Here is a 24066-nt window from a genome sequence, read left to right on the forward strand (position 1 = left end):
CCTTCTCATGGCATCACGCCGCACTTTATGACGGCGTAGGGTCCGGCGATAACAGGTGGCCTAGTCGAATGCCTGCGGACCAAACTTCAGAGGGGATTGGATCTTGATAGAAAAATAAAATAAAGATGCTCTATCCAAACACTTTCATTGCTTTTGACCGTTATTTAATTCGCCGATCCTGGTGGAAATACCTTGATTATGTTCTGCAGAACCTTCTCATTGATGACCGCTTTGTGGCACGCCGTCTTATGGTACAGGTCCACCACCACCTCCAGGGAGCGCTCGGCAAAGGGCACATAGTTTAAGGCAACCCATTCCGCCTGGGGGGGGGGGGGGGACAAGAGGAAAGAGAAACAGGAGCTCATATCACTCAAACAAATCTTAAAAGCATTAGCTGTACTTCTTGGCAGAGCCACATTCAAAGCAGTTTTTTTTAAAGGCACACTTTGTATAAGTATACAACACACAAACACACACACTTGTAAAACATTAAATGAAAAAGGTACAGTGCCTATTAGTGGTTGTGTCAGGCTTGTATGAGTACCACAGCTGAGATGTTGAAGCCAAACAAAAAGGACGTGATGCCACAAAGTGTCTTCAACAAATACACACGGAACCACACGCGTGTGCGCACGAACGTCACCAAAAGCACACAAAATCAACTGATAGATGGAGCCGCACGGGGACTGTGCGCACGAGAGAGGGCATAGCCGCCAGTTAGTGGCAGGCAAGAGAAGGGGGGGGGGGGGGAGCATGGAGTGAGGAGACGCAGATGAGATGCGAGAGCCTGCCATGCGGCGTGGTCTACCGCAGAGGGAAGGTCGTCACCATTCAGCAACAGCTTAGTAAAAAATAAACTAGAGAGGAGGGGGAGGGATGTGTGTGTGGGGGGGGGGGGGGGATGACGGAACTCACCGGTGCAAAGAGCTGGATCTAAAATGGTAATCCAGTGAGTCGTCCCCAAGAAACAGAATGAGAGAAGATCGCAATTAAACTGGCGTTAAAAAGTTTTATCCGATTGTCGGTTCATGAGATTCTACGACCAGGACTGATTTCGGGAGGAGGGGGGGGGGGTTGTTTTGACACTCACTTAAACAAAAAAAATTTTTAATCCCCCAATTCCGATAGCCCGGACCCCCGCCGGCAGGACCCGAGGATTCTGAGACGTGAAATGTGCTGAGCTGACGTTTCTCGGCACCAGCCTGCCACATCCAGACGGCTCTGGGAGGCGCCTGCCGGATTCTCCTTTTGTACGTTTTTCCGCAACACCGATGAGTAAGAGAGACACCGCACAGTGTTGCGAAAAGACTCTCCTCCCCCCCCGGTTTATAAAACTGAAGAAATCTTTTTTAAAAAAGAAAGAAAAAAGGGTCACTGGGAACTCTGCACTGGGAATCTGAACTGCGTTTGAACTGAAGGGAAGTGAAGCTCCTCTGGTGAGCGGCCAGCAGGATGAAGTGCGAGGGAGGGAATATTTGGAATACGACTGGGCTCGGGGATACTAATAGGGGTCCAGAAGAACCTGTCAATCTCTTGTCGGGCCACGATAGGGGCCTCATAAAAAGGAGGAGAAGGGGGGGGGGGGGGGGGGCACTCCATGAACTTGTTGGAAATGGCTGAGGGACGAATAACTGAGTACACCAGGTCAACGCTTTAATGAAACAGAAAAAGACAGAAATTTAAAATGAAAACCCAAGCACCCCCCCCACCCCCGTACCTGGTTGTATTTGGCATTGGCCACGTGTTTGGTTTCCATCCGGCCGTACTGGGGAGGCTTGCAGGAGAACTCCACGAAGAGGAGCAGCTGCTCAAAGATGGCCGGGTACATGACCTGCAGGTTCTCGGGGCCGACGCAGATGGCCTGCAGCGGGGAGGGAGGAACAAACACTGCTGACATCCACCACGGGACTGCACGTTGCATAATTTAGTAGGCTGACACACGGTTTCCTGGACCGGGGTCGACGCAGAACGGGAAGGAGTGACTTTCGGCCGACGGGGAGCGTCTCAGAGACGTGGTTCTCACAGCAGAGGGGCGTCGGGGCAGATAACAAGAAGGTGCATTGAAATGTTTTGTCTGAATTGTATTCGGTATGTCAGTCCAAAGCAAACATCGCTGACATGATTGACTGGAGTCAAATTTAGTGGTTCCACTTCTCAAATGAGAGAATTTTCACATTTAATTAGTAAAATAATTGTAGACTGATTGGTGAAATAAAGACTGCATCAGAAGAATTTATGACAAAAATATACGGATACGGTGATACGGTGACAAAGCTATATACTATACGTGTATATATATATATACTATAAGTATATATATATATATATATATATGGCCACAACTAATGATTATTTTTTAAATTTAATTATTTTTTGATGATATAACTATATATATATATATATATATACATATGCTTAACTCTGGAATAAAGGATTAGGGATGCTCTGACTTTTTTGCAATTTCTAGAGGATCACTATGTTTTTCTTTTTTGATTTTTTTACTTGGCTCATTTCAGTTTAATTTGCTAATTAATTTGATTTATTACCACACATTAGATTTATATATTTATTTATCTGATTTATTCTGAGTGTGAAGTCAAGTCTACATGCAACAAAGACCTCCCGCTGGACTCAATCTGGGGACGACCTCCTCCGGGACTCCTCGGTCGACATGACACCCCACTTGGCTCTAAGCTATTTTTCTAAAGGCTCATAATCCATAAAACACGTTCTCTTTGCTTTGCCCACCTTCTGCAAAACGTCCAGAGCGGTGAGCACGGCTTCCTGCAGGCTGGTGAGCACCGCCTCGGTGTAGGAGGGGAGGATGAAGGGCGAGGCGTCGCTGCTGATGGGCACCGACACGGCGCCGTGGAGGATGACCCCCAGCTTCTTCAGATCCTCCATGCTGAAGTTGGCCTTTATGTGCTGGTAGAGCGCGGGGAAGATCTGGACCAACGCCGTGAGGAAGGGCTGGCTGGGGATGAAGGAGAACCTCTCCGTCGGGCCGCTGGGCGCTCGCGTGCTGTCCGTCCCCGTCCGGTACCACGTGTTCCACGCCGACCACCACAACGCGGCGTCCTCCAAGGCAGACTCCTCCGTCGGGGGAGGGGCCTGCAGCTCGGCGCCGTTGTACCGCGTCAGCCGCTCCACCAGGGAATCCGAGCGCGCCAGGGGTCTGCCGGGGCCCGCCGCCGAGAGGGGGTCGATGAGCACCGGCGGGACGCCCATGGCGGCGAAGGCGTCGCCCGCTCGGTCCGAGTCTTTGACGGGCGTGACGATCTGGAGGATCTCCTGGAAGCTCTTGAGGGCGGCCAGCGAGACCTCGTTGTTTTTGCTGAGCGCGGCCGACTGGATGTGGTTGAGCAGCACCTCCCAGGCCTCGAAGAAATCACCTGCAGATACACGGCGGCAACGCTGAAGAAGATACAGACTTCTTGAAAGAAAAAAAAAAAAGAGAAGCCGACAGACGGGTCTCCTATATGCGTTTTAAGGATGTCAGAACTGATTCAGCTAAAGCAGGACAGCACTGCTCCTGTGAAGCTACGGCGTCTTTATTCACTGTTACCATCACAGGTGTAACACGGACCACTATTACACAACGATTAACCACGACTGGCGCAGAATCAAGAATCCTATTGGCAGAAGCAGATCGACATTTCCCTCAAGGCTGTATGTAGGAGGCCTTTCTCTTGGTGATCCGACGTGTAGTACGCTGGGAAGGTGTTGTATATTATGAGTCACCTGTTTAGTAATTTGGTAAGATGTTAAAGATGGCAGTTAACGAGGAGCTCATTTTTTATCGTTCATATCTACCTGCGTGACTAAATGGGTCGGAAGACGGGCAGTAAAAACATGAACTTTTGCAGACTTTTCAATTTGTAATTGTCGTAAAGACAACGTGGCCAACCTGTGTGCGACGTCGCCGAGTCGATCGCGCCTGGCTCACCTAACTGCTGGAGGAGGTACCGCCTGGTGTTGAAGATGCGCGCCACGCCGGCGAGCGTCAGCACCCAGGTCTCCGCCCACTGCTTCTCGGCCGTGTCGCGCGAGTGGTGGATGAGGATGTTGCCGCCGCCAGACTCGATCTTCTCCTTGTCCGCTGTGGTGGACGACGCCTTCACGCAGTCGAGCAGCTGGTACAGCACCTAGTGGCGACGCCGAGGCGGTTCAGCCGAAATACTAAATAACGACGACTTTTTACGACATCTGATGACGTGCTCGTTCTTCCACCGTTACCTTCCACACCACGATGTGCCACGTGGGCTGCTGCAGCAGGGTCCCGTGTGCCGCGATGGTGGAGAACAACGTCTGCCCGGCGCTTTTGCGCACGGCGGGCCGCGGGTCCACGCACATCTCGCCCAGCTTGGCGTACAGGCACAGCCACAGGCAGTCGAAGGGGGGGGCGGGGTGGAACGGCCGGTTCAGGGTCTCTCCTTTCTCCTGGGCCCGCTTCTGCAGCGCCTCCTCCTCCCTCTCCAACTCCTGGATGATGGCTTCGCCCCGTTGGAAGAAGTAGTCCGAGATGTTCCACTGCGGGTGGAAAGGGGGAAGAAGGGATGGGGAGGAGGTTGGTAAAAATGCTTCTGGCAGTTTTGCTATCCTATTACCATGAAAGTAATCTCGCAGGAGCCGCCGCCGCGCTCAGAGAGGAATAATCCCGCAAAAACCACAGATCAATATCGGGTTCAGCATGTCCTGAATACTGTACAAACCATCAATGACATGTCAGCAGAGGGCTAACGTGCTGCTAAAGTGAATTAAAGAATGCAAAAACAACGAATGTGATAATGTCAATCTATTCATATTAGAACATACTACGTTTAAACATTAAAATGACTGGAAAAGAAACACGTAACCTGTCAAATGTTAACAACACACGGTAACTAGAATGGGCACTCGGTAGAGCGCATACCTTCGCATGTCACAAGATTGGGCATTGAATTATGAACATTTTGGCATTAGTTGCATGCAAATTGGATAAAAATTGACCATAATATGGTACAAATAAGATTTTGACGTTTCCATGACCTTGACCTTTGACCCGATCGACCCCAAAATCTAAGCAAATGGTCCCCGGATAAGAACCAATCATCCCACCAAATTTCATGCGATTCGGTTTAATACTGTTTGTGTTATGCGAGGAACACGCATACAAATAAATAAATAAATAAATAAATACACTGCGATCAAAACATTACCTTCCGCATTTTCAATGCGAAGGTAATAACGTTTCTTTCAATCCCGGTTACACGCCTTATTCTACCGATGGCTCCGCGGACCGGGTCGTCTGACGGGTTTCTGAGCCTGCGGTCCATCAAGAGTGAAATACTAAAACAAGTCCTCTCACCAGCAGGCCAATGGAGGTGAGGCTGATGTTGAGCTCCTGGTTCTGCAGGCCGAAGCTGCCGGCTACATCCACCACGATCTGGAGGCACGTGCAAGGCATGGTGGGTAGGAAGTCCGTCACCACCAACTGCAGGCACTGGAACGCCGTTCGGATCAAAGACTCGCTGAAGGGAAAACACGAGACGCATTTGGTTACACACAAATAAAACGCATTAAAAAAACAAGAGCTAAATAAGTGCCTGCCGCGTACATCCCCCTCCTCCCTCCTGCGCTTTTACCCTTGATCGTTGCGGATGGCTCCGATGACCCCCAAGACGAGCGGCCATCCGGGCCCCAGGCTGTCGCCCTGGCTCTGGAGGATCTGCAGGACGCTCTCAAGCTGCTTCTGCCGGATGTCGGCGTGCAGCACGTTGGACAACTCCTTCAGGGGGTTCAGCAGCAGAAGCTGCAGCCGCTGGGAGACACGTTTTTATTTCATTAACTTTGGGAACTGTTCTACGACAACACCGCACAGTCCACATGTACGATATATTCAAACTTTAGAACAGCTGCTTCTTCATTAAACTATTTTTTAACAGTCTTTTGGGGGGTTTTTTTGTTGCAAAAGTTAGCTCATTTCCCAGTCAGCAGTTTGTTCTGCTGACAGAGTTGTTAAATATGAGTCATAACTGTCTTTTGTGTGTGTGTGCGTTCCAATGGATTCCTCCGCAAAAACAAATTTCCCTGATTAGCGTGATGACATACAGACATGGACTCAATAAAAGACATGCCTGAATAAAGGATGTCGATGCTTGATGGATCCCTGTTGTGATTGTTAACATGTGGAAGTGTAGCACCTAACATGTCTTTTTATATATATATATATATATATATATATATACTTGACATGAGGGGCATGTTGGTATTACACCAAAATATAATAAATGCAATAATTACGTTATTCACTTCAGCTGTGGGCAGCTGTCATCAACAATGGATGCAAAATGAAACACTTTTCTCTGCATTTAATCATTTAGTCTCACATGAAATAATTAGATCAGACTTAAAAAATAATAATAATTTAGATTGGACTTTAAACAATTTTTTTTTATTTTTCTAACTTTTCGAACCACGTTTTTTTTTGTATAACCGATAGAAAGCAGCTGAAAAAAGGTCTTTTAATTAATTTGGTTTAACTCATCCGAGTGTATGGTAGAAAATAAACCACCTTGCTGATTTAACCCCAATTTCTTTCAATTTCTTTAATAACACTTTTATATTTAAGGCGATGAGTTTAAGTCCAATATCGTGTTTTGTTTTCCTTTTTCTATTATATATATAAAAATAAAAATGTGTTTCTGCACAAACTCCCGACGTCTACACAGACATATTGTGTATATTCCATCGTGTACATCATGTTTATTTCGTCTCTTCAATGTGCTGCTTTGAAGTGGGCGACCTGGCAAGTGAACGCAGCCGTCCGCGGTTCAAGGAACATCAACAACACGCCTCCAGACACGGTGTCTTCAGCTCGCCGTCCGGCCAACCCAGGACACGCAACAAAAAACCTCCTTTGATGTTCAGTCACAAAGGTCCAACTGATTGACACAGGTGTTGTGCATTACGGCTAATCAAGTGATGTTCCTTGAACCGCCGTGCGGCTGCATTCATGTGCCGGGTCGCCTGCTTCAAAAGATTGAGCGAGCCAAATATTGTTTTCCTCTACGTACCATTATGTTGTATTTTGCGATATTTGAATACGACGACTTGCGACGCGCCCACGCTGCAAAATATAAAATAAAATAAAAAGGCCTTGGGGGGAAAAAAGCGATTGAAATTTGTGCATTTCTGCAGGACAAACATCATTTGTGTGGCTTGTCTCTCTCTCTCTCTCTCTCTCTCTCTGCCTCTATCTCTCTCTCTCTGCCTCTCTCTCTCTGCCTCTCAAATGTCAGCGTTGCAAACAAACCATGTTAAAGGAAGCTGAACCCGGGCAGGACGACTAACACATCCATCTAATGAAATGCTCCCTACTGATGTGATAGAGGATGATGGTTGTTTTATACATGCGGGATGTTCAGGTTTTCCCTGCTTTCCCTACCTGATTTAGCGCCAGCGGCGGGTCGTGTTTGTAGGCCAGGCTGGCCTTGATGAGCGCCGTCAGCGCCTCGGCCCCCCACTCCCTCATCCTGGAGTTCGGGTGCTGGCAGACCTGCGGGACACGACACAGACGCACAAATAGCAGACACGAGCACACACGGTGACGGATCTGACGCAGAGGCCGTTCGCCACAGAGAGTGTTTTTTTCCCCGCAGCGCGTGGGTGGGAAACGAGTGGGTGAAATGCACCTCGGTCTGTGGGATAAAAGACCGGGATCCCCCCCCCCCACCCGCGATCGCAAGATGTGCCGTGGCGGCGGCGGTGTAATCATGAAAAGCTAGAACACACGTGAAGAGGCCGAGCTCGCCAGAGAAAAGGTACGAAACCTGTCGTCTGCTTTTAAGGTCTCGAGTGCATTTGTGTGCCAGATTAAAATCATCTTGGAGGGAAATATGCCAAAGACATGTCCACTGTTGTCCGAAGAAGAGACAACGTTGTGCTGCTTAAGGGCACAAAGGGAGAGCCCAGATGCTCCATGTGTATCCATTTAAATCATTTGGCTTCCACAGCCCTGCGTGATCGTTATTGCGTCGCTGATTTTGAAGTCGTAATCTTGATCACGTTGTGCCTCTGCGAATAAAGATACGGTGAATGCGACGCCAGTGTCACATTTCCTTTACGTTGCAGAAGCGCTTCATTCGAGTTTAAAGTCCGCGAAAGGAGGAGAAAGCGGCGTCGAAGGACACTTTGCAGGCTTCGGCGACAAATCGGAGCTTCGCATTGCAAATGGCGCACGACAAGAATGCGAGGGACAGACACGCGTGGCGGAGGAAATGCACATTCTGACACGGCGACCTCTCATTTCCAACGTGTTGAAAGCAGGCAGAGAGAAAGAGAGAGAGAGAGAGAGAGAAAAGATCGGGGGGGGGGAAAAGAGAGATGGGAAAGCAAACCATTATAGAGGAGGGAATCTGAGCTTACCTTCTGCAAAACAGACAGGAGTGCAAAAAAGAGAGGGGAGATAGACAGAGAAAATGTAAAGAAAACCTCCCAACACACTTCTGTACACACACATATATATAAAAAGGAGAATCCTCCTCCACATATGACACCACGGTAGTCAAAGTACAAACTACACACACGGTAATCAAACTCCATCTATAGTGTTTAGCATTCACACACAGCACAGTCGACCCAGAGTGCTTTAAACCCAAACACCTGTACCGGGTTGTAACAGCACTCATAAATGTGCCAGGGCTCCTCTATCTTATGTTTGGACACTGGCGTCTTTCTTTAAAAAATATAGCTAGAGTAAAAGTATTTTGGGAAAGAATGGGAACGTCTTACTTTCTTTCAAAGGATTGCTAAACCATGAAACAAAAACCCTGTTCGGGTCCCGTATTACATAAGATTCATTGTCTGAAATTCCAAAATGTTGAAATTAAACTTGAATACAAATCAGTTTAACATGTGAGAGATTTGAAAGTGTCGCTGATATGCAAGAACAAATAGGAAAGAGGAGAATCTCCGAGAACGTCGACCCGTCTGCAGCTCGTTCAAGTACTTCTCTCCTTCGTGACTAAACCATGTGTGCTCCAGGCTGCATGGAAAAAATGTCCTTATTAGAGCTTTGGTACGGCGTAAAGTAACCAAAAGACTACAAGGGGGCAATTTGGACATTCTTTTAAGTTTTATTATTATTATTATAGAGCGTGGTTCCAAGTTTATCAGCCTTGGAAAACACGTCAGTTACCATTTTCAAGTTTAGACAAACTGGAGCGCGAGAGAAAAACGCTCAGCAGGTTAAAATCCTTTCAAACGCTTCATTGTGCGAAATAAAGTCGAATCAAAATGCAACCGGTGAAATAAATTGAAATTCTTTCAAGGATATAACCGTACGACCCTGGTCGACAAAAGAGAGTTCAGAGAGTTTTAATTAAATGTTGGGAAAGTGACGCTGCCCCTTGTGGGATGGAGCTGTAAATGGACGTTACCTCCAATAAGTGTCCGGTTAGGGGTCTCCAAAGGATCTCGATACGATCCATGTTGACCAGGCCCGTCTCCAGCAGCTTGGCCACAGCAAACAGAGACGGCTCCTGATAGATGAAAATAGAAAGTATAAATAAGAACGGGACACCTTACTGTATCCCCTTACCTCTTCGACAGGCAAGAGAACACTCAAATCCTAAACACTATACTATCCTTCATTTTTACATTTGAACCAAAAGCCAATTAATGGTTTCACCGTGGACTAAAACACAGTTCCTCTTTACCTTGTTGTTTCCAGAAGCCATTTCCATGGCTTCCACGGAGAGGGAACAGAGAGCGTTGATCAGGTGATGCAAGGACACGTCATCCAGGTACCTGGATCACATATCACAAACGCATTGCATATTATATCTGCATATTTTACATTAATTGGGAAGAATTAAAGATTTTCACCAGGATCCACAACCCACACATTTTCCGCATGTTATACTTCAGGTCATTCCAATAAATATTTATGAGGATGACGGTAGAAAGATTGTATTAATTGCGTCTAAAACTACGCAAACAAAGGTTTACTGAACAAACAAACAAAAATATTCACGCCACTATTGTTATTATTGGTTCTAAGCATTAAAAAAGTAGATTTCTCGAAGAAAAAAAAATAATCTACTAGACTATTTCAGAGTATAGGGAATATCTGGAGTTTTGAAATGAGTGATGACATTCACAAAAAAGGACGAGTCCTTACTGGGAACTCTCAAACAGTCTGGACAGGATATTGGAGATGATGGGGAGGTCCGTCATCACGGCTGTGGTCAGCACCTGTTAAAGACACAACCGGTCAGCTCATCGGCTTCAACCTCGAGGTGGGAAGAACACGAGGCACGTTCAATGCACAGTCCCTAGCTAAACCACAGTCCCTAAACGTCACCGTGCTGGGTCCCTCCACGGCTCGACCAGGCTTCAGGGCACCACCCATCCCCGGCTTGAGCCCCAGGATCCACACCAAGTGCTGGGAGGCAAAAAGGGAGAAGAAACTACATTTACATCATCGGCCGCAAACGTTTTGTGGGAATTTTACAAAGCGCTAAAAACAGGTGAATTAACACGTTATTAATAGTTATTCTTAGCAAGTCATTGACTTAACATATACATTTTCCTTGTTAGAGGAGGCGTCAGAGAGAATGTCTATTTTGCCTCATGTGTGTGTGTGCCGTTCAGTGAGATGTGAGTCGGTCGTACCTGCAGCGTAGCCAGTACCAGCTGCCAGGAGGTGCCCAGCACGGCCCCGTGGCAGTGGGCCAGGTTCAACAGGGTTCGCATGCACTGGATGTTCTTGGCAGTGAGCTGATGGAGGGACAGACAATTATAGGACATTTTAATAGGAGTCCTTAAAGATTTGGCTGATGCGTCTCCCCGGGGCAAAATCACAATGAGTGAAAAGGGACAACAAATGTACTAAAATCACAAGATGTTGGTAGCATGAGGCCCAACAGTCACGGCCATGGTAACACAAACAAGGTGAGGAAATATATGCACAGACCTGAGACCGGGTTCACATTATTATTTCTATGGGGAGATTTCTAATTATAGGATAACGATTTCTGGTTACGGTTACAGCCTGTGTATTTGGAAAATGTTATTGCCCTCGAGGGAAATTTAGATGCACGAGCTCGCCCGACCTGCCTATGTTTATAACACTTGTCGCCGACTCGAATGCCGCCTCGAGGGACAAAGTGTGTGAGGTTTGTACGTGGGCGTTGTGCATAAAATGCTGATTAAAAAAAACAACGTGGACGACTTGATAAACAGATTGCTCTGCTTTTCATTCTATCTGAGAGCACATGTGGGTGTCTTTTTGTATGGCTAACTCCGGAGCCCAATTGGACGCGACCCTCTTCTTAGGCACTTAACTGGGCTCCTTCCTGCCTCAGGTTTCGGTCGCCAGTACCGTGTCTCTTATTTGGAGCATTCAAGGTACTTATGCCCCCAAACAGTTTGGCTTCTTTTTCACAGCTGTTAAGTTGTGTTGTAGGAATTCTCTTGATTACAACATGTTTTTGGGGGAAAATGTCAAGGGTAGCGATAGCCTCTTCATAACTGTGTGTGTGTGTGTGTGTGTGTGTGTGTGTGTGTGTGTGTGTGTGTGTGTGTGTGTGTGTGTCCTTACCACCACAGTGCCCTGGGGCTGCGAGGTGAGCGGCTGCCCCACAGCCACCACCTGCTGATGAGACTCACTGGAGGGGCTGATGATCTGCACAGTGTGGCCCTGGATGGAATATGCTGTGGAACACACACACACACACACACAAGCGCGCAACACAGGAGTCAGGAGCACGCAAACAGGTTTTGTAGAAAAAAAAAAAAAAAAGCTTACGACATGCAAGAAAAGCTTTCTTAATTAACTCCATAGGCAAACATCCATCGCCAGTTGAGACCCAATTTGCCGGCTTTATCTCTACAAGCTAATATGCAAATAACGAATGTCTGAGTGGTTGGTTTGAGAGCAGCTGTGTGTGTGTGTGTGTGTGTGCCGTCTAAATTCCCCAGACACTTTCTCCGCGGTGTTCCTAATTGGAAGCCGCGGTAAAAAAAAGTTATGGATTCATGCAATAAGAGGAACAGGCAACGCGCCAACATTTTATATTTAAAGCCGCGTTCACGTCTCCCATACGGGAGACGAGCGGTGCTTGTTAGTTTAACGTGAACACACATGACCAGAGGCCATCCTCGGGGTAGGAACGGGGGACTATTAGCTCTGCATATTGGATTTTTTTTAATGCCAACACGGTGTGCAGTAGGAATTTATTTATGTGCGTGTGTGTGTGTGTGTGTGTGTGTACACGGGCGTATATTTGGGCGACATCTTGTACAAATAAAAAGAGGCAAACGGGACCGCGGAGGAACTGCTCGTACTGTGTTTGCGATGTTAAAAAAAAAAAAGTAGCATTCTCAACCGAGGAGCCGCACCTTTGCCGGAGAGGTTGGCGGCGTTGCTGCTCAACACGGTCAGGGCGTAGTGCGGCGGCAGCGAGGCCTTGCAGATGGCCGTGATGAAGGCGTCGCGGGGCGTCACCAAGCCCAGCCGACCGCACAGCGAGGCCATGGTCAGCTCCGCCTTCAGGATGTTCTCCGTGGCCGTCTCATCGGTGCTGACGTGAAGGGACGAGAGAGAGAGAGAGAGAGAGAGAGACGGTGAAGCGCGTCGTCCCGCCTTGTGGCGAATAACCTGGAATTTGGGGGATTTCCTCGTGCAACATGTCCGTTTACCTGGCGTCGAGCAGCAGAGACAGAGCCGCCAGCAGACCACACCAGCAGGCACTGACCATCTCCTCCCACACCAGGTGAACTCCTGAGACGACACAATGCATCCACCCGTATATTCAGGGATTCATTCACTTCAGTATCACTTGGACAAAAGAAACTAAACATGCCACCATTTTAAAAAGAGATGAAGGCACAATATTGGCCACCAGGGGTCGTAGAAGTGCTACCACCCACATTGTTGACTGGTTGCAGTAAAGCAGTGTGTGTGTGTGTGTGCACATGCTTTGGAATGTCCCCCTTAACAAGTGTCCCAAGCTTACAAATACCTTCATATTTCATTTGATTGCCTTATATCTAATATCTCTCAGCATTGTGAGCACATGCCCGTCTTCCTCCCGTTCGCGCTCACCAGGTTGCGGCTGCCACGCCTGAGCGGGATGAGTCTCCCTGAACTCGGCGGCCGCCTCCTCCTCCACGGCGAGCTCTCTCTCGATCATGGAGGTGATGCCCCGCACCAGGTCCAGCAGGGCGCTGAAGGCCACAGACATGGCGTAGCCCTCCGGGATGGACGGGGGCTCCACCTTGTCCAGCATCTCTAGACTAGAGGATGAAAGAGAAGGAGAGCTATAGGACGACGGAGGTGTGCGCCTAACTTCAGCCTCCAAAACCACCACCAAGAATCCTAATTCCGATCAGAAAGGAGGCCTCTGGCTGATGCAACTCAAACCGAGCCTTCCTGTGAGGCCCGGAAGGACAAATATTTATTTTGTTAAACCTCGGTCAATATATGCCATATTATGATCCCCTGTTGTTGTTTAACCCTCCTGTTACCTTTAGGGTCAAATTTGACCCCATTCAATGTTTAATGTCGGTGTTCTTTGGGGTCAATTTGACCCCAGGCTGTTTTTCACTGTGTCAAACATATAAGAAATATCAACTTCTTTATATATTTAAAGGGCTATTTAGGTAGTCAACAAACAAACATAAAGTAACTCACACTTAAACTTGGAAAACAATATTAATTCTAATAATTTTCTGGAGGTTTTAATTGCTGGGGTCAAATTGACCCCGAGGGTAAAATATGTTAGTAAATGTAAAGGTAACAGGAGGGTGAAACATTGAATGGGGTCAAATTGACCCTAAGGTAACAGGAAGTTAAAGCTAAATTGTTAATCACTGCTTGCAGGATGCAGCTAACGTAATAGCTATGCTACAAGCTCATATGTATCCCATTTAGCAGATGAAATAATTTAAATAAAATGGTGAAAGGCAGTCAGGAAGTAAATACTGGTACTTACTAGGTGGCCTTGGCGCTGCCTTGCACACTGACGGTCATCAGAGGGATCCAGGTGCCGCGGTATTCAAACGCAGCCTGGGTGGTCAGGTTGCCGCTGACCCCTCCGGTGCCCGGGCCGCCCTGTGCGCCACCCTGGGCCCCCGACCCGGAGCCACCTGGACGGGGAGTCAGATTGTTATGGCGGAAGACGGATAAACTGAGAAGATGGACAGAGCGGCATGAGTCGCAAGATTTAAATTGAAAGACAACACGCATTCATGCAACTTTTTTAAAAACCCAATCGCCTTCTTATGACAACGTGTGTCTGTACGTCACGGTTTGATTTCATTTTAATTCGAGCTCCTTTCCAAAATCAGGATATTTGTTTTGAGATCTTATTTTTCAACACATTTCTTTGACATCTAAAGAACTTCATGGACACAAACTGAAATGCATCAACTTGCCTACAGCTCCAGTTAAAGTCGTTATTGAATAAAACACTTTAAAATGTATTAGTACCAGTCTAAAGAGAGCTCAGAATGAAGATTTGGTCACTTTTAAAAATAATAATAATAATACTCATTGAACTGACCAGCAGGTGCACTGACTGCAGTATTGTTGCCTGCATTTGGGATGATGAAGAGGGACTGGATGAAGGAGCCCAGGGCGTTGACAATGTCTCTGAATACCTTGGTGGAGTGCTGCTTCATGTCGTATGACTGGCAGAACGAACTTAAAAAGGAAAAGAGAGAATTTTGAGATGACAGGTTAGCGAAACAGAAACAACAAGACAGAACTATACGGTGAGAATAAAACCATTTCAGGACCTCTCAGCTGTGTGTCGTCTCACTTTGCTCAGCTTTCAGACTCAGCTGTACATAGCAGGTCAAATTAATATTGGCTTGTCAAGTCCTTATGGCACGGTTAAATATCTTTATCATTATTTATTATCAACGTTGTTTAAAGAGCAGTAAAATAAATACATAAATACTTATCATAATAAATCAGCAATTATAGGAACATATAACTATCATGACCAGATACACTACGCAGTGTGGCTGCTACCTGAAGAGTCATTAAGGAATGATTACCCACACTCAAGAAGTGGGAGGCACTAATCAACTTATTTTCTCTCACACAATAAAAGCTCAACTTTCTGGGAGACGTTTGAAGTCGGCCGAACCGTAGTTTACCGTAATAAATGTGGCTGCACACACAGCCTGTGGACCGACTCCACCGCCACCGCCCTCAGCCACTGCGGCTTCTCCCCGTCCAGAAACTTCACCAGCAGGGACAAGAAGATCTCACACTCCGTCACCTGCAAGACAAACACACACACACACACACACAATCCCATTGGAGCAGACCAGCGTTGACCCGTCCCTAGCTAAATCCCAGAATCCCTTGCGGGCTTTGATGAAGTTATTCCGTGGCGTAACACGTTTCTTGGTAGATGGGCAAAAAGACAAATTACCATTTTCGTAGATTGATGTAATATATATTAAAAAACAGCTGAAATGTTTCATTACTTGGATGCAGCTAAGCTCATTAAAAGGTCCCGGAGCCAAACTAAGACAAAAATACTGCGACGCTAATCCAATGCTAATCAGACCAGATGAAATCAGAGTATCAGCTCTGGCCGGCCGACCATCGGCCCCTCACCAGCAATGTGTAGAAGTGCTTGATGAGGACCGAGACCACGCGCAGCAGCCTCATGCAGATGGGGAAGTACGGTTTCTCCACGGGCGCCGGCGAGATGGCGCTGCAGCCCTGGCGGAACTTGATGTTGGGCGAGAAGAGCTTGATGACGAGGGGACAAACGCGCTCCTTCAGCAGGAAGCTGAACTCCTGGTGCTGCGTGTGAAACAGAAGAAGAGATCAGAAAGACACACGCTGCTGGTGAAGAGCATTCGTTCCACGCGGCAGTGAGCTGGACAATCTCTGACGTTAAGGTAATTAAATATATACAGGCGGCGGACAACGCAACAGAAAAATCGGATGAAACAAAAATCGAGAGGAAGACAAGTTCACTGTCCGTCTCATGCGAGGCTGCATGTACCTGTAGGAACACCTCGGGAAAGTCATTCAGAACGGACTCCAGCAGCTCCAGGCCAAACGTCCGCGTCATCTCCGTCATCCCCACCAGCCAGTAGGGGGCGTCGGCGTTCACGAGCTGGCACAAGTCCTGCAGGGAAGAGGCCCACAACAATGTAGGGTTACCTCCGACACACATCACAGTGGATCCGTGACGCTGTGGTCACTGAGCTCTGCTCATGAGAAACAATCGCACCAAAAGGACCTCGTCACTTCTTCCTGCAAACGTCACGTCATCGCAGAGATGAAAGCAATTTATGTTCTCAACTTTAAAACACCAGCTCGTGTGTTTGGAAATACCAGTATGGTGCGGACCATTTAGATGTATTGTCTCTAGTCCTTGGTCCAAAGGTTACTTGCACCCTGAGAAGAGGGCATGACACTGTGTAGAAGGCTGCTGCTGCCCCCTGGTGGACATACCTGGAACATCATGTATGCGTCTTTAGCACTGGGCCTCAGCGTGCTGACGGAACGCCTGTTGGTGTTCCCCATGACCGGAAGAGGCTGTTCCACAATGCCTGGGTGGGTGCAACAGATTTATTTTAGATATTGCGAAACACTTTAGAGTCGGGATGTTACAGATTAATAATCAAGGATCAAGGCATCCCACCAGAATCCCTACTTTGACCCCTACATAAACTCTCCATTCTCCTCAAACGGGAACCAGCGCCCTCTGACCTTTGAACCGCTCGTCCTCAGCCACCATCCTCTCGAAGACCACGGTGACGACCTGTCGGACGGTGGCGGCCGCTGTGTTGTTGGTGATGTTGTCCTTGGTGAAGTGAAGTCGGAAACACAGCACGATGGCCTGCGGTCAAAACGTAAACTTATTATGCAGCTGAACCCAAATTAACTGCTGCTGCATTTGTGGTCCATCATCAGAAGGGGAAAAAACTAAATCATGTCGGGCCATTACAGGTAAAGACTTAATTAAAGAGTTGGGACATTTATAGAAATTAGGGTGAACAGAATTAGTCCGTACAAATTGGAGCAAGGATATGGGAAATATACGTATTTATATGTGATGAAACTGTATAACAACAGTTTATCAACTAGAATGGGCACTGGGTAGAGCGCATATCTTCGCATATCACAAGATTGGGCATTGATTTATGAACATGTTGGCATTAGTTGCATGCCAATTGGATAGAAATTGACCGTGCTATGGTAAAAAGAAGATGTTGACCTTTTTATGACCTTGACATTGACCTTTGACCCGATCGATACCACAATCTAATCAAATGGTCCCCGGATAATAACCAATCATCCCACCAAATTCCATGCGATTCAAGAAGATGTTGACCTTTTCATGACCTTGAACTTGACCTTTGACCCGATCGATCCCAAAATCTAATCAAATGGTCCCCGGATAATAACCAATCATCCCACCAAATTTCATGCGATTCGGTTTAATACTTTTTGAGTTCTGCGAGTAACACGCATACAAATAAATAAATACACGGCGATCAAAACATTACCTTCCGCAGGTAATAAATAGATGGAGACTCACTGAGAAACAACCCTGGATACCTGCGGGCTCCGCGTATAGACAGTAGAAGGGAGCGAGACACGTATACAAACAGCCCGTGCGTCGCAGCCGTACCTTGGAAAGCACTTCATCGTGTACGACCGTGTTGGTGGTGAGCAGCACCAGCACCGTCTGCAGGAGCTTCAGCTCCTCCAACCCGTTTTCCATCAGCTGCCACAACATGTTGATGATGTTCCCCGCCGCCGCCTGTCACGGGCACAAAACAACGGAGGTATTGTTTACGGGTGATCTTTGTGAAAACCGTGATCATCCACCGGTCTGCAAAGTCAACAAAGTAAAGTGAGACGCGGAAACACACACGTGTGTGTGTGTGTGTGACCAGCTGGCGCCGCCTGCTCCGGGGTCACAGCATCGTCGACTTCACGAAGACGCTCGGTACCGGTTCGTATCGCTTGACGCTCAGAGGAAGTGACACGGCGTGAGCTTTCTTAGGGAAAAAAATCTAATCAAAAAAAAAATTTGCTTTACATTTTTTTATTTTCAAAATGAGTTTCTGCTTTTTGAAGATTACAAAATGAGTCGATGACATATCGCATCGTTGGTCAGACCAAAAATCAAAAACAAAAAACGACACATATCAAACAAAGAACAAGATCGACACGTCTTCACACTTGAGAAGCTGCAACCAGCGACTGTTTGGCACTTTAAATTGATTAATTACTCAATATGATCAATTATCCACTTTGTGTTTCAGTTCTAAATCCACTACGACATTCAAGATGACGCCGGATTCAACGGGCCGATGTCTCTCCGTTAAGAGAGTTTACGCTACATCCCAAACAGTTGTGTTGTAGAATATGTGGTGTGTGTGTGTGTGTGTGTGTGTGTGTGTCTTCCTCCCGTTACGGGCCGATTAGTTGACATCAAATAAATAAACAATTTCCACAATCATGGTTATTTAGAGTGAAGCAAAAATGGCAAAACAACAGCCGGCCCCGCTTTCTCAAATATGAGGATTTAATGTGTTTTTCTTCATTTCTTTATATAACGGTAAACAGCATATTTGAAGGTGTTGGACTGTTAAGACAAAGCAAGTTGTGACGCTGAGCTTTTTTTGTCGTGGTTCATTGGAAACTTAACAGATGCATTAGGAATGATAATTAGTTGTAACACAAATGTGAATCATATGGAATGAAAAAGAAGTGGTTTGAGAGTCACACCTGTCACGTCACATTTATCGTACGGTATTATTCTGGGGCACTCGGGCTCTCCTTCCACAGGCGGACGCTTTGAAACCGATGACGGCCGATTTCAAAAAAATATTTAGGAAGCCCGGCATGGCTCCATGATCTTTTTAATAACAGCCTTTGTACAGCGTATTATCAAGGCAGCAGCTCCAGGGTGACAGCCCTGAAACGACTCTTAACTCGGGTCGGACTCCAGCTGGGTTATTTAAAAAAATTTAAAAAAAGTTACAAACCTCTTCACTCATGACATCAGCTCATGTAAAGCTTAAATCTGCATGCGTGTGTAAACGGAATTTACAAAGTCTTAAGGAACATTAGGGAAATATATTCACTCACTTATTCATCATACGTGTTGGGCGTGCGTGCGTGCGTGTATATACAGGACTGTCTCAGAAAATTAGAATATTGTGATAAAGTTCTTTATTTTCTGTAATGCAATTAAAAAAACAAAAATGTCATGCATTCTGGATTCATTACAAATCAACTGAAATATTGCAAGCCTTTTATTCTTTTAATATTGCTGATTATGGCTTACAGCTTAAGAAAACTCTAAAATCCTATCTCATAAAATTTGAATATTTCCTCAGACCAAGTAAAAAAAAGATTTATAACAGCAAAACAAAATCAAACATTTGAAAATGTGTTTCCAGGTGTTTCGAGTTAATTAGACGATTCAAGTGATTTGTTTAATACCCTACTAGTATACTTTTTCATGATATTCTAATATTTAGAGATAGGATATTTGAGTTTTCTTAAGCTGTAAGCCATAATCAGCCATATTAAAAGAATAAAAGGCTTGCAATATTTCAGTTGATTTGTAATGAATCCAGAATGCATGACATTTTTGTTTTTTTAATTGCATTACAGAAAATAAAGAACTTTATCACAATATTCTAATTTTCTGAGACAGTCCTGTATATATATATATATATATATATATCGTATGGCTAGGAAAAACAACCGGGTGAAGTGGATATTTGTCTTCTTAATGACTATATAATATAATAATATTCTCCACACGGACATGTGTATTGATTTGGCATACTTAGTGATGACTCGAGAGGGACAGAATGACTCAAGATGAGGGGGGGGGGGGGGGGTTCTTATTGAGGTCAACTAAAAAAGGGGAAGATGAAGGAAATGAAGCCCGAGAGATTTTGAGGACAAATCTGACTCAATTTGATGTCATCTAGATGTTCTGTGTTGGAGGCTGGGTGTTTATCCTCCAACTCAAAGAAGTCATGACCCTACATTCTTCACCCAGGACAAAAACTGAATTTTTGTTTGATAATTTAATGGCCTAATATTCATTTAGAGTAAAAAAAGATCAGAAACTTTTTTTGATATTTCCAATTTACACGACTGCATCTTATCAATTGGTCGAACGTATTTGATCACGTTGCCGGCGTTCACTCAAGGCGCTCACCTCGGACACCACCTCGTGGGACATGAGTCTCTGGATGGCGGCGAGACACAGCTGGGTGATCTTTGGCTCTTTGGTGCCGCAGCCCATCAGGAACGGCTGCACCACCTCTAGGCTGTTCTCCTTCAGAGCTGCAGGCAACAGGCAGAGAGACGAAGAAAAATGGGGGTTAGTTGTTTTTTATTTGTATAGCTGTCCAGATGCTTCAAATACAGGGAGGAAAGGAAAAGCACTAATGTGTAAAAAAAAAAAATGTAAGTGATAAAAGAATATGTGCACACAAAAAAAGTGTTACCAAAAAAAAGGACAAATGTGCCAACATTAAAATTACAGAATTGTTTCACAATGCCGTGAAATTATTATTTTCACTTACAAAACCTTGCCGCATAAATCACAGCATGTTGTTTAATGAATCCAAATTACAGTTAATCACTATAATCTGAAGCCTTTTATAAATATTACAAAAGGCAAAGATGTAATGGTCAAAACAACAGCATAAAAACAACAAAAACAGACACTAACTTTAAATAGAATATGTATTAAAAAAAAGTTAAAATATATCCTCCAACTTTGTTAGTTGAAAGAAGAAGAAAGAAAAATATATATATATATATAAAAATAACAAAAAATAAAAATAAATATAACAATTTAAAATAATATATATATAATTTCTTTCAACTATCAAAGTTGGAGGATGTATTTTAACTTTGTCTCCATGTTAAATTGATATTTAACACATTCCTGACGTCTAATCACAACAGTGAGCCAGTGTTTCTCGTTCATCCCCCTGGATCATCTTCACCTTCATCACGGTTAACTCCGACCCCGACTCAAACCCACACACAGGCTTCTCCGCTCCAGCTTTGGCGTTACGCCTCATCACGCCGCTTTGACAAATGCATTCTGGAGTCAAAGATAAACGAGCTCTCTGCAGGGAAGCGGTGGGAGTCACGCCGTCGACCGCGGAGCTCGGAAAGTGTCGACTGTGCGTCAACTCAAATATTACCAGGAGCTGGACTTAGTTGATCGAGGCGGCGGAGAAACAAATCCCCATTCGAGCATTCAAGAGGGCCGCCACATTTGAAAGAGCTTTGTAGTAGAGGTCGACGAATAGTGGCGTCCAAATGCCGAAATAACGATACTTTAGAGACGATTAATCGAACGACACCTACCTATATATAGACTTTTATTAGGAGGAATGCACTGAAATGGAATCAGATGTGACTCAATCAGCTGTTCCCGGGATGCAAAGTTGTATCCCATATTTCCAGAATGGATCGGCAGAATAATGCGTTGAATGTTTTCTCACCAAAATCCCCCAAATAATCAAAATAATGAAGATATGAGAAGTGATGGTAAGACCCTCTGCCACCCTCCCGTCCTCAAAGTGCCATTTCAGGGGGTCTTCAGAGTGTCATCAGGACTTAATCCCATGCACACAGACACTCTCTCAGCTAAAGTGGCCCTCCTTATGCGCCCAGGGGCCTCGATGCACAGCGGCCCCAGGTGACCGGCAGCCGGTCGGCCGTTAAAGGATAACAACCGCTCGTCTCGCGGCCGGTCGATCTCTGCTTTGTGATGTCAGAGCGTGCAGATGTCTCGCCGGCGAAATGAAATCAATTTACAAACAAAGCTGAGGGACGAAGACGGAGAGAGAAATCAAGATGCAGGTCTCTGTGATCTATCAGAAAATCATTTTGACTTTCTTCTATAGATATATATTTATATAATGTACCTACATCACAATGCAAATGACTTGCCGCAGGCCGACTGCGTGGGTGACATCCTTTTTTGACAAGAGCGGCAACTAGACATATCAGCTGTGTGTGTGTGTGTGTGTGTGTGTGTGTGTGTGTGTGTGCCTTCACAGTTCCTCACTCACCTGCCAGGATGCCAGTGTTCCGGGCAGCAATGGTCTTTATCTTCACGATGCCCGACTCTGCGGCCTGGGGGTACAAGAAAAAGAGAGAGAGAGAGAGAGGAGACATTTAGGTCAAAGTTCGATGCATCACACGGTGCAAGACACAGCTTCTTGTAAAGGTTGGGGGGGGGGGGTCAATTGAAGATGTTGAGCATTTAAAACAGAGGTTGTTCTTAACGTTCTCAAACAACCGCACGCCTTTCAAGATCTTCTCTCCCATCGCTGCTCCCTCCCTCTCTCCCTCTCTCCCTCTCCTTGAGACATCATCTCTACTGCAAGTCTGCAGTTTCACGGACCACGAATACATTATTTATGTCCTTCATTGGTTCTGAGATGAGCTTCTTTCTTTTTCTTTTTTTTGTGTGCATTTGGCAACCTGTTGCCGAGGTAACGAGCATCTGCAAAGCCCACATATATCAAGTACGGCTCACATGGGGAGTCCGGCTATACACTCGATTTGTATCACTCTTAGTATGACTTTTGCACAATTACTTGTGCCATTAATTACATTTAGAGTGGAAACCTTTATTAGTGATCAGGTTTTGAACAACTGAACCAGAGAATGATCATAAACATAAACGCTTCCCTTATTTCTCATGCAGATGACATCTAATTGGCATTTATATATGCATCACATGACTATAAAGTAACGAATCGGACGGCTTCAGTTTACCGTACAAACTAAATTACCGTCGGCGGTGGTTTCAGTGGACTTCTGAACTTGTTTTTAACTGCAGGCGACCGATTATGACTCAGATACGCTTTTGATCATCTGGGATAGCTATGAGCGATTTAAACTGCGGTTATATTCTGGGGGGAAAACGTGCATGTTACCTCTTTTCATCGCCACATCTGCCAAACCCTGATACCAGAGGTGGCGGCGAGCCCCCCCCACCCCCCCCCGCTCTGAACAAACATTACCCATGATGCATTTTTCAAGATCCCGATCCGTCGACACCCTGAGCATGCGTGTTTTACAGATGATTGGAGAACCCATCACCCTTTAAGCGCCGCGGCCACAGGAATACATTTAGAAAACACGGCTTTTTATCCAAGTGAGCCGAGAAAGTCATTAAAACACACACAAACTAGAACGGGCACTCGGTAGAGCGCATACCTTCGCATATCACAAGATTGGGCATTGAATTATGAACATTTTGGCATTAGTTGCATGCCAATTGGATAGAAATTGACCGCGCTATGGTAAAAAGAAGATGTTGACCTTTTCATGACCTTGACCTTTGACCCGATCGATCCCAAAATTGAATCAAATGGCCCCGAATAATAACCAATCATCCCACCAAATTTCATGCGATTTGGTTTCATACTTTTTGAGTTATGAGAGTAACACGCATACAAATAAATAAATAAACAAACAAATACACGGCGATCAAAACATAACCTTCCGCATTGAAAATGCGGAAGGTTATGAGGACAACTGGGTAAACATAAAATGAACATGATTACATGTTTTCAATGTCCTGAACACACTAGTGCACATCGGTGTTCTTTGGGGTCAATTTGATCCCAGGCTGAAATATCAACAGTGTATAGATAGACCTATTTTATAGGTTTGGGTTGTTTTGGATGATATTGAGGTCATTATAACTATAAAATGCAAATTTTTAAATCTTCAAAAATGTACAAGTTTACACAGCAGCCTTCTACACACTTTTTTTATTTACGGCCTATTTAGGTATCAACAGACACACATTACGTACCCGACACTTAAACATGGGAACTAATTGGAATTAGAATAATTTTCTGGAGGTTTAAATAGCTGCAGTCCGACTGACCTAAAGAGTAAAAAAAATTAGTTTATTGGCAGGCAACAGGAGGGTTAAAAATTTAAATCTCGCTCGCCTCCTTTTCGCCCCTTTGTTCCTCAAACAGAGCTCCGTTCCGTCTTTGCAGGGCAGTGAGGAGAACAGAGGG

At 45.5% G+C, this 24066-nt stretch overlaps 1 protein-coding gene across 4 annotated transcripts in view; it reads right to left on the reverse strand.

Annotated features, from left to right (window-relative positions):
• The window catches only part of mon2 (MON2 homolog, regulator of endosome-to-Golgi trafficking), a 33894-nt gene that overhangs the window by 4992 nt on the left and 4836 nt on the right, over positions 1 to 24066 (reverse strand). For 3 of the 4 annotated variants that reach the window (XM_056417191.1, XM_056417195.1, XM_056417193.1), the window contains exons 2-29: positions 22093 to 22156; positions 20214 to 20341; positions 17655 to 17786; positions 16730 to 16859; positions 16472 to 16569; positions 16017 to 16142; positions 15620 to 15811; positions 15151 to 15275; positions 14550 to 14689; positions 13980 to 14133; positions 13091 to 13281; positions 12685 to 12766; positions 12385 to 12566; positions 11585 to 11697; positions 10657 to 10761; positions 10346 to 10426; positions 10163 to 10236; positions 9699 to 9789; positions 9420 to 9521; positions 7427 to 7537; positions 5625 to 5800; positions 5348 to 5510; positions 4237 to 4530; positions 3947 to 4145; positions 2749 to 3392; positions 1718 to 1861; positions 916 to 933; positions 192 to 320 (exon numbers count right to left, since the gene is read on the reverse strand). In XM_056417191.1, the coding sequence (XP_056273166.1) occupies positions 192 to 320; positions 916 to 933; positions 1718 to 1861; positions 2749 to 3392; positions 3947 to 4145; positions 4237 to 4530; positions 5348 to 5510; positions 5625 to 5800; positions 7427 to 7537; positions 9420 to 9521; positions 9699 to 9789; positions 10163 to 10236; positions 10346 to 10426; positions 10657 to 10761; positions 11585 to 11697; positions 12385 to 12566; positions 12685 to 12766; positions 13091 to 13281; positions 13980 to 14133; positions 14550 to 14689; positions 15151 to 15275; positions 15620 to 15811; positions 16017 to 16142; positions 16472 to 16569; positions 16730 to 16859; positions 17655 to 17786; positions 20214 to 20341; positions 22093 to 22156 (4188 nt within the window). The remainder of the gene's footprint in view (positions 1 to 191; positions 321 to 915; positions 934 to 1717; positions 1862 to 2748; positions 3393 to 3946; positions 4146 to 4236; positions 4531 to 5347; positions 5511 to 5624; positions 5801 to 7426; positions 7538 to 9419; positions 9522 to 9698; positions 9790 to 10162; positions 10237 to 10345; positions 10427 to 10656; positions 10762 to 11584; positions 11698 to 12384; positions 12567 to 12684; positions 12767 to 13090; positions 13282 to 13979; positions 14134 to 14549; positions 14690 to 15150; positions 15276 to 15619; positions 15812 to 16016; positions 16143 to 16471; positions 16570 to 16729; positions 16860 to 17654; positions 17787 to 20213; positions 20342 to 22092; positions 22157 to 24066) is intronic. The other variant, XM_056417192.1, reaches the window with a different exon arrangement.

The sequence above is a fragment of the Pseudoliparis swirei genome, chromosome 6 (assembly GCF_029220125.1).
Source record: "Pseudoliparis swirei isolate HS2019 ecotype Mariana Trench chromosome 6, NWPU_hadal_v1, whole genome shotgun sequence".
Lineage (NCBI taxonomy): Eukaryota > Metazoa > Chordata > Actinopteri > Perciformes > Liparidae > Pseudoliparis > Pseudoliparis swirei.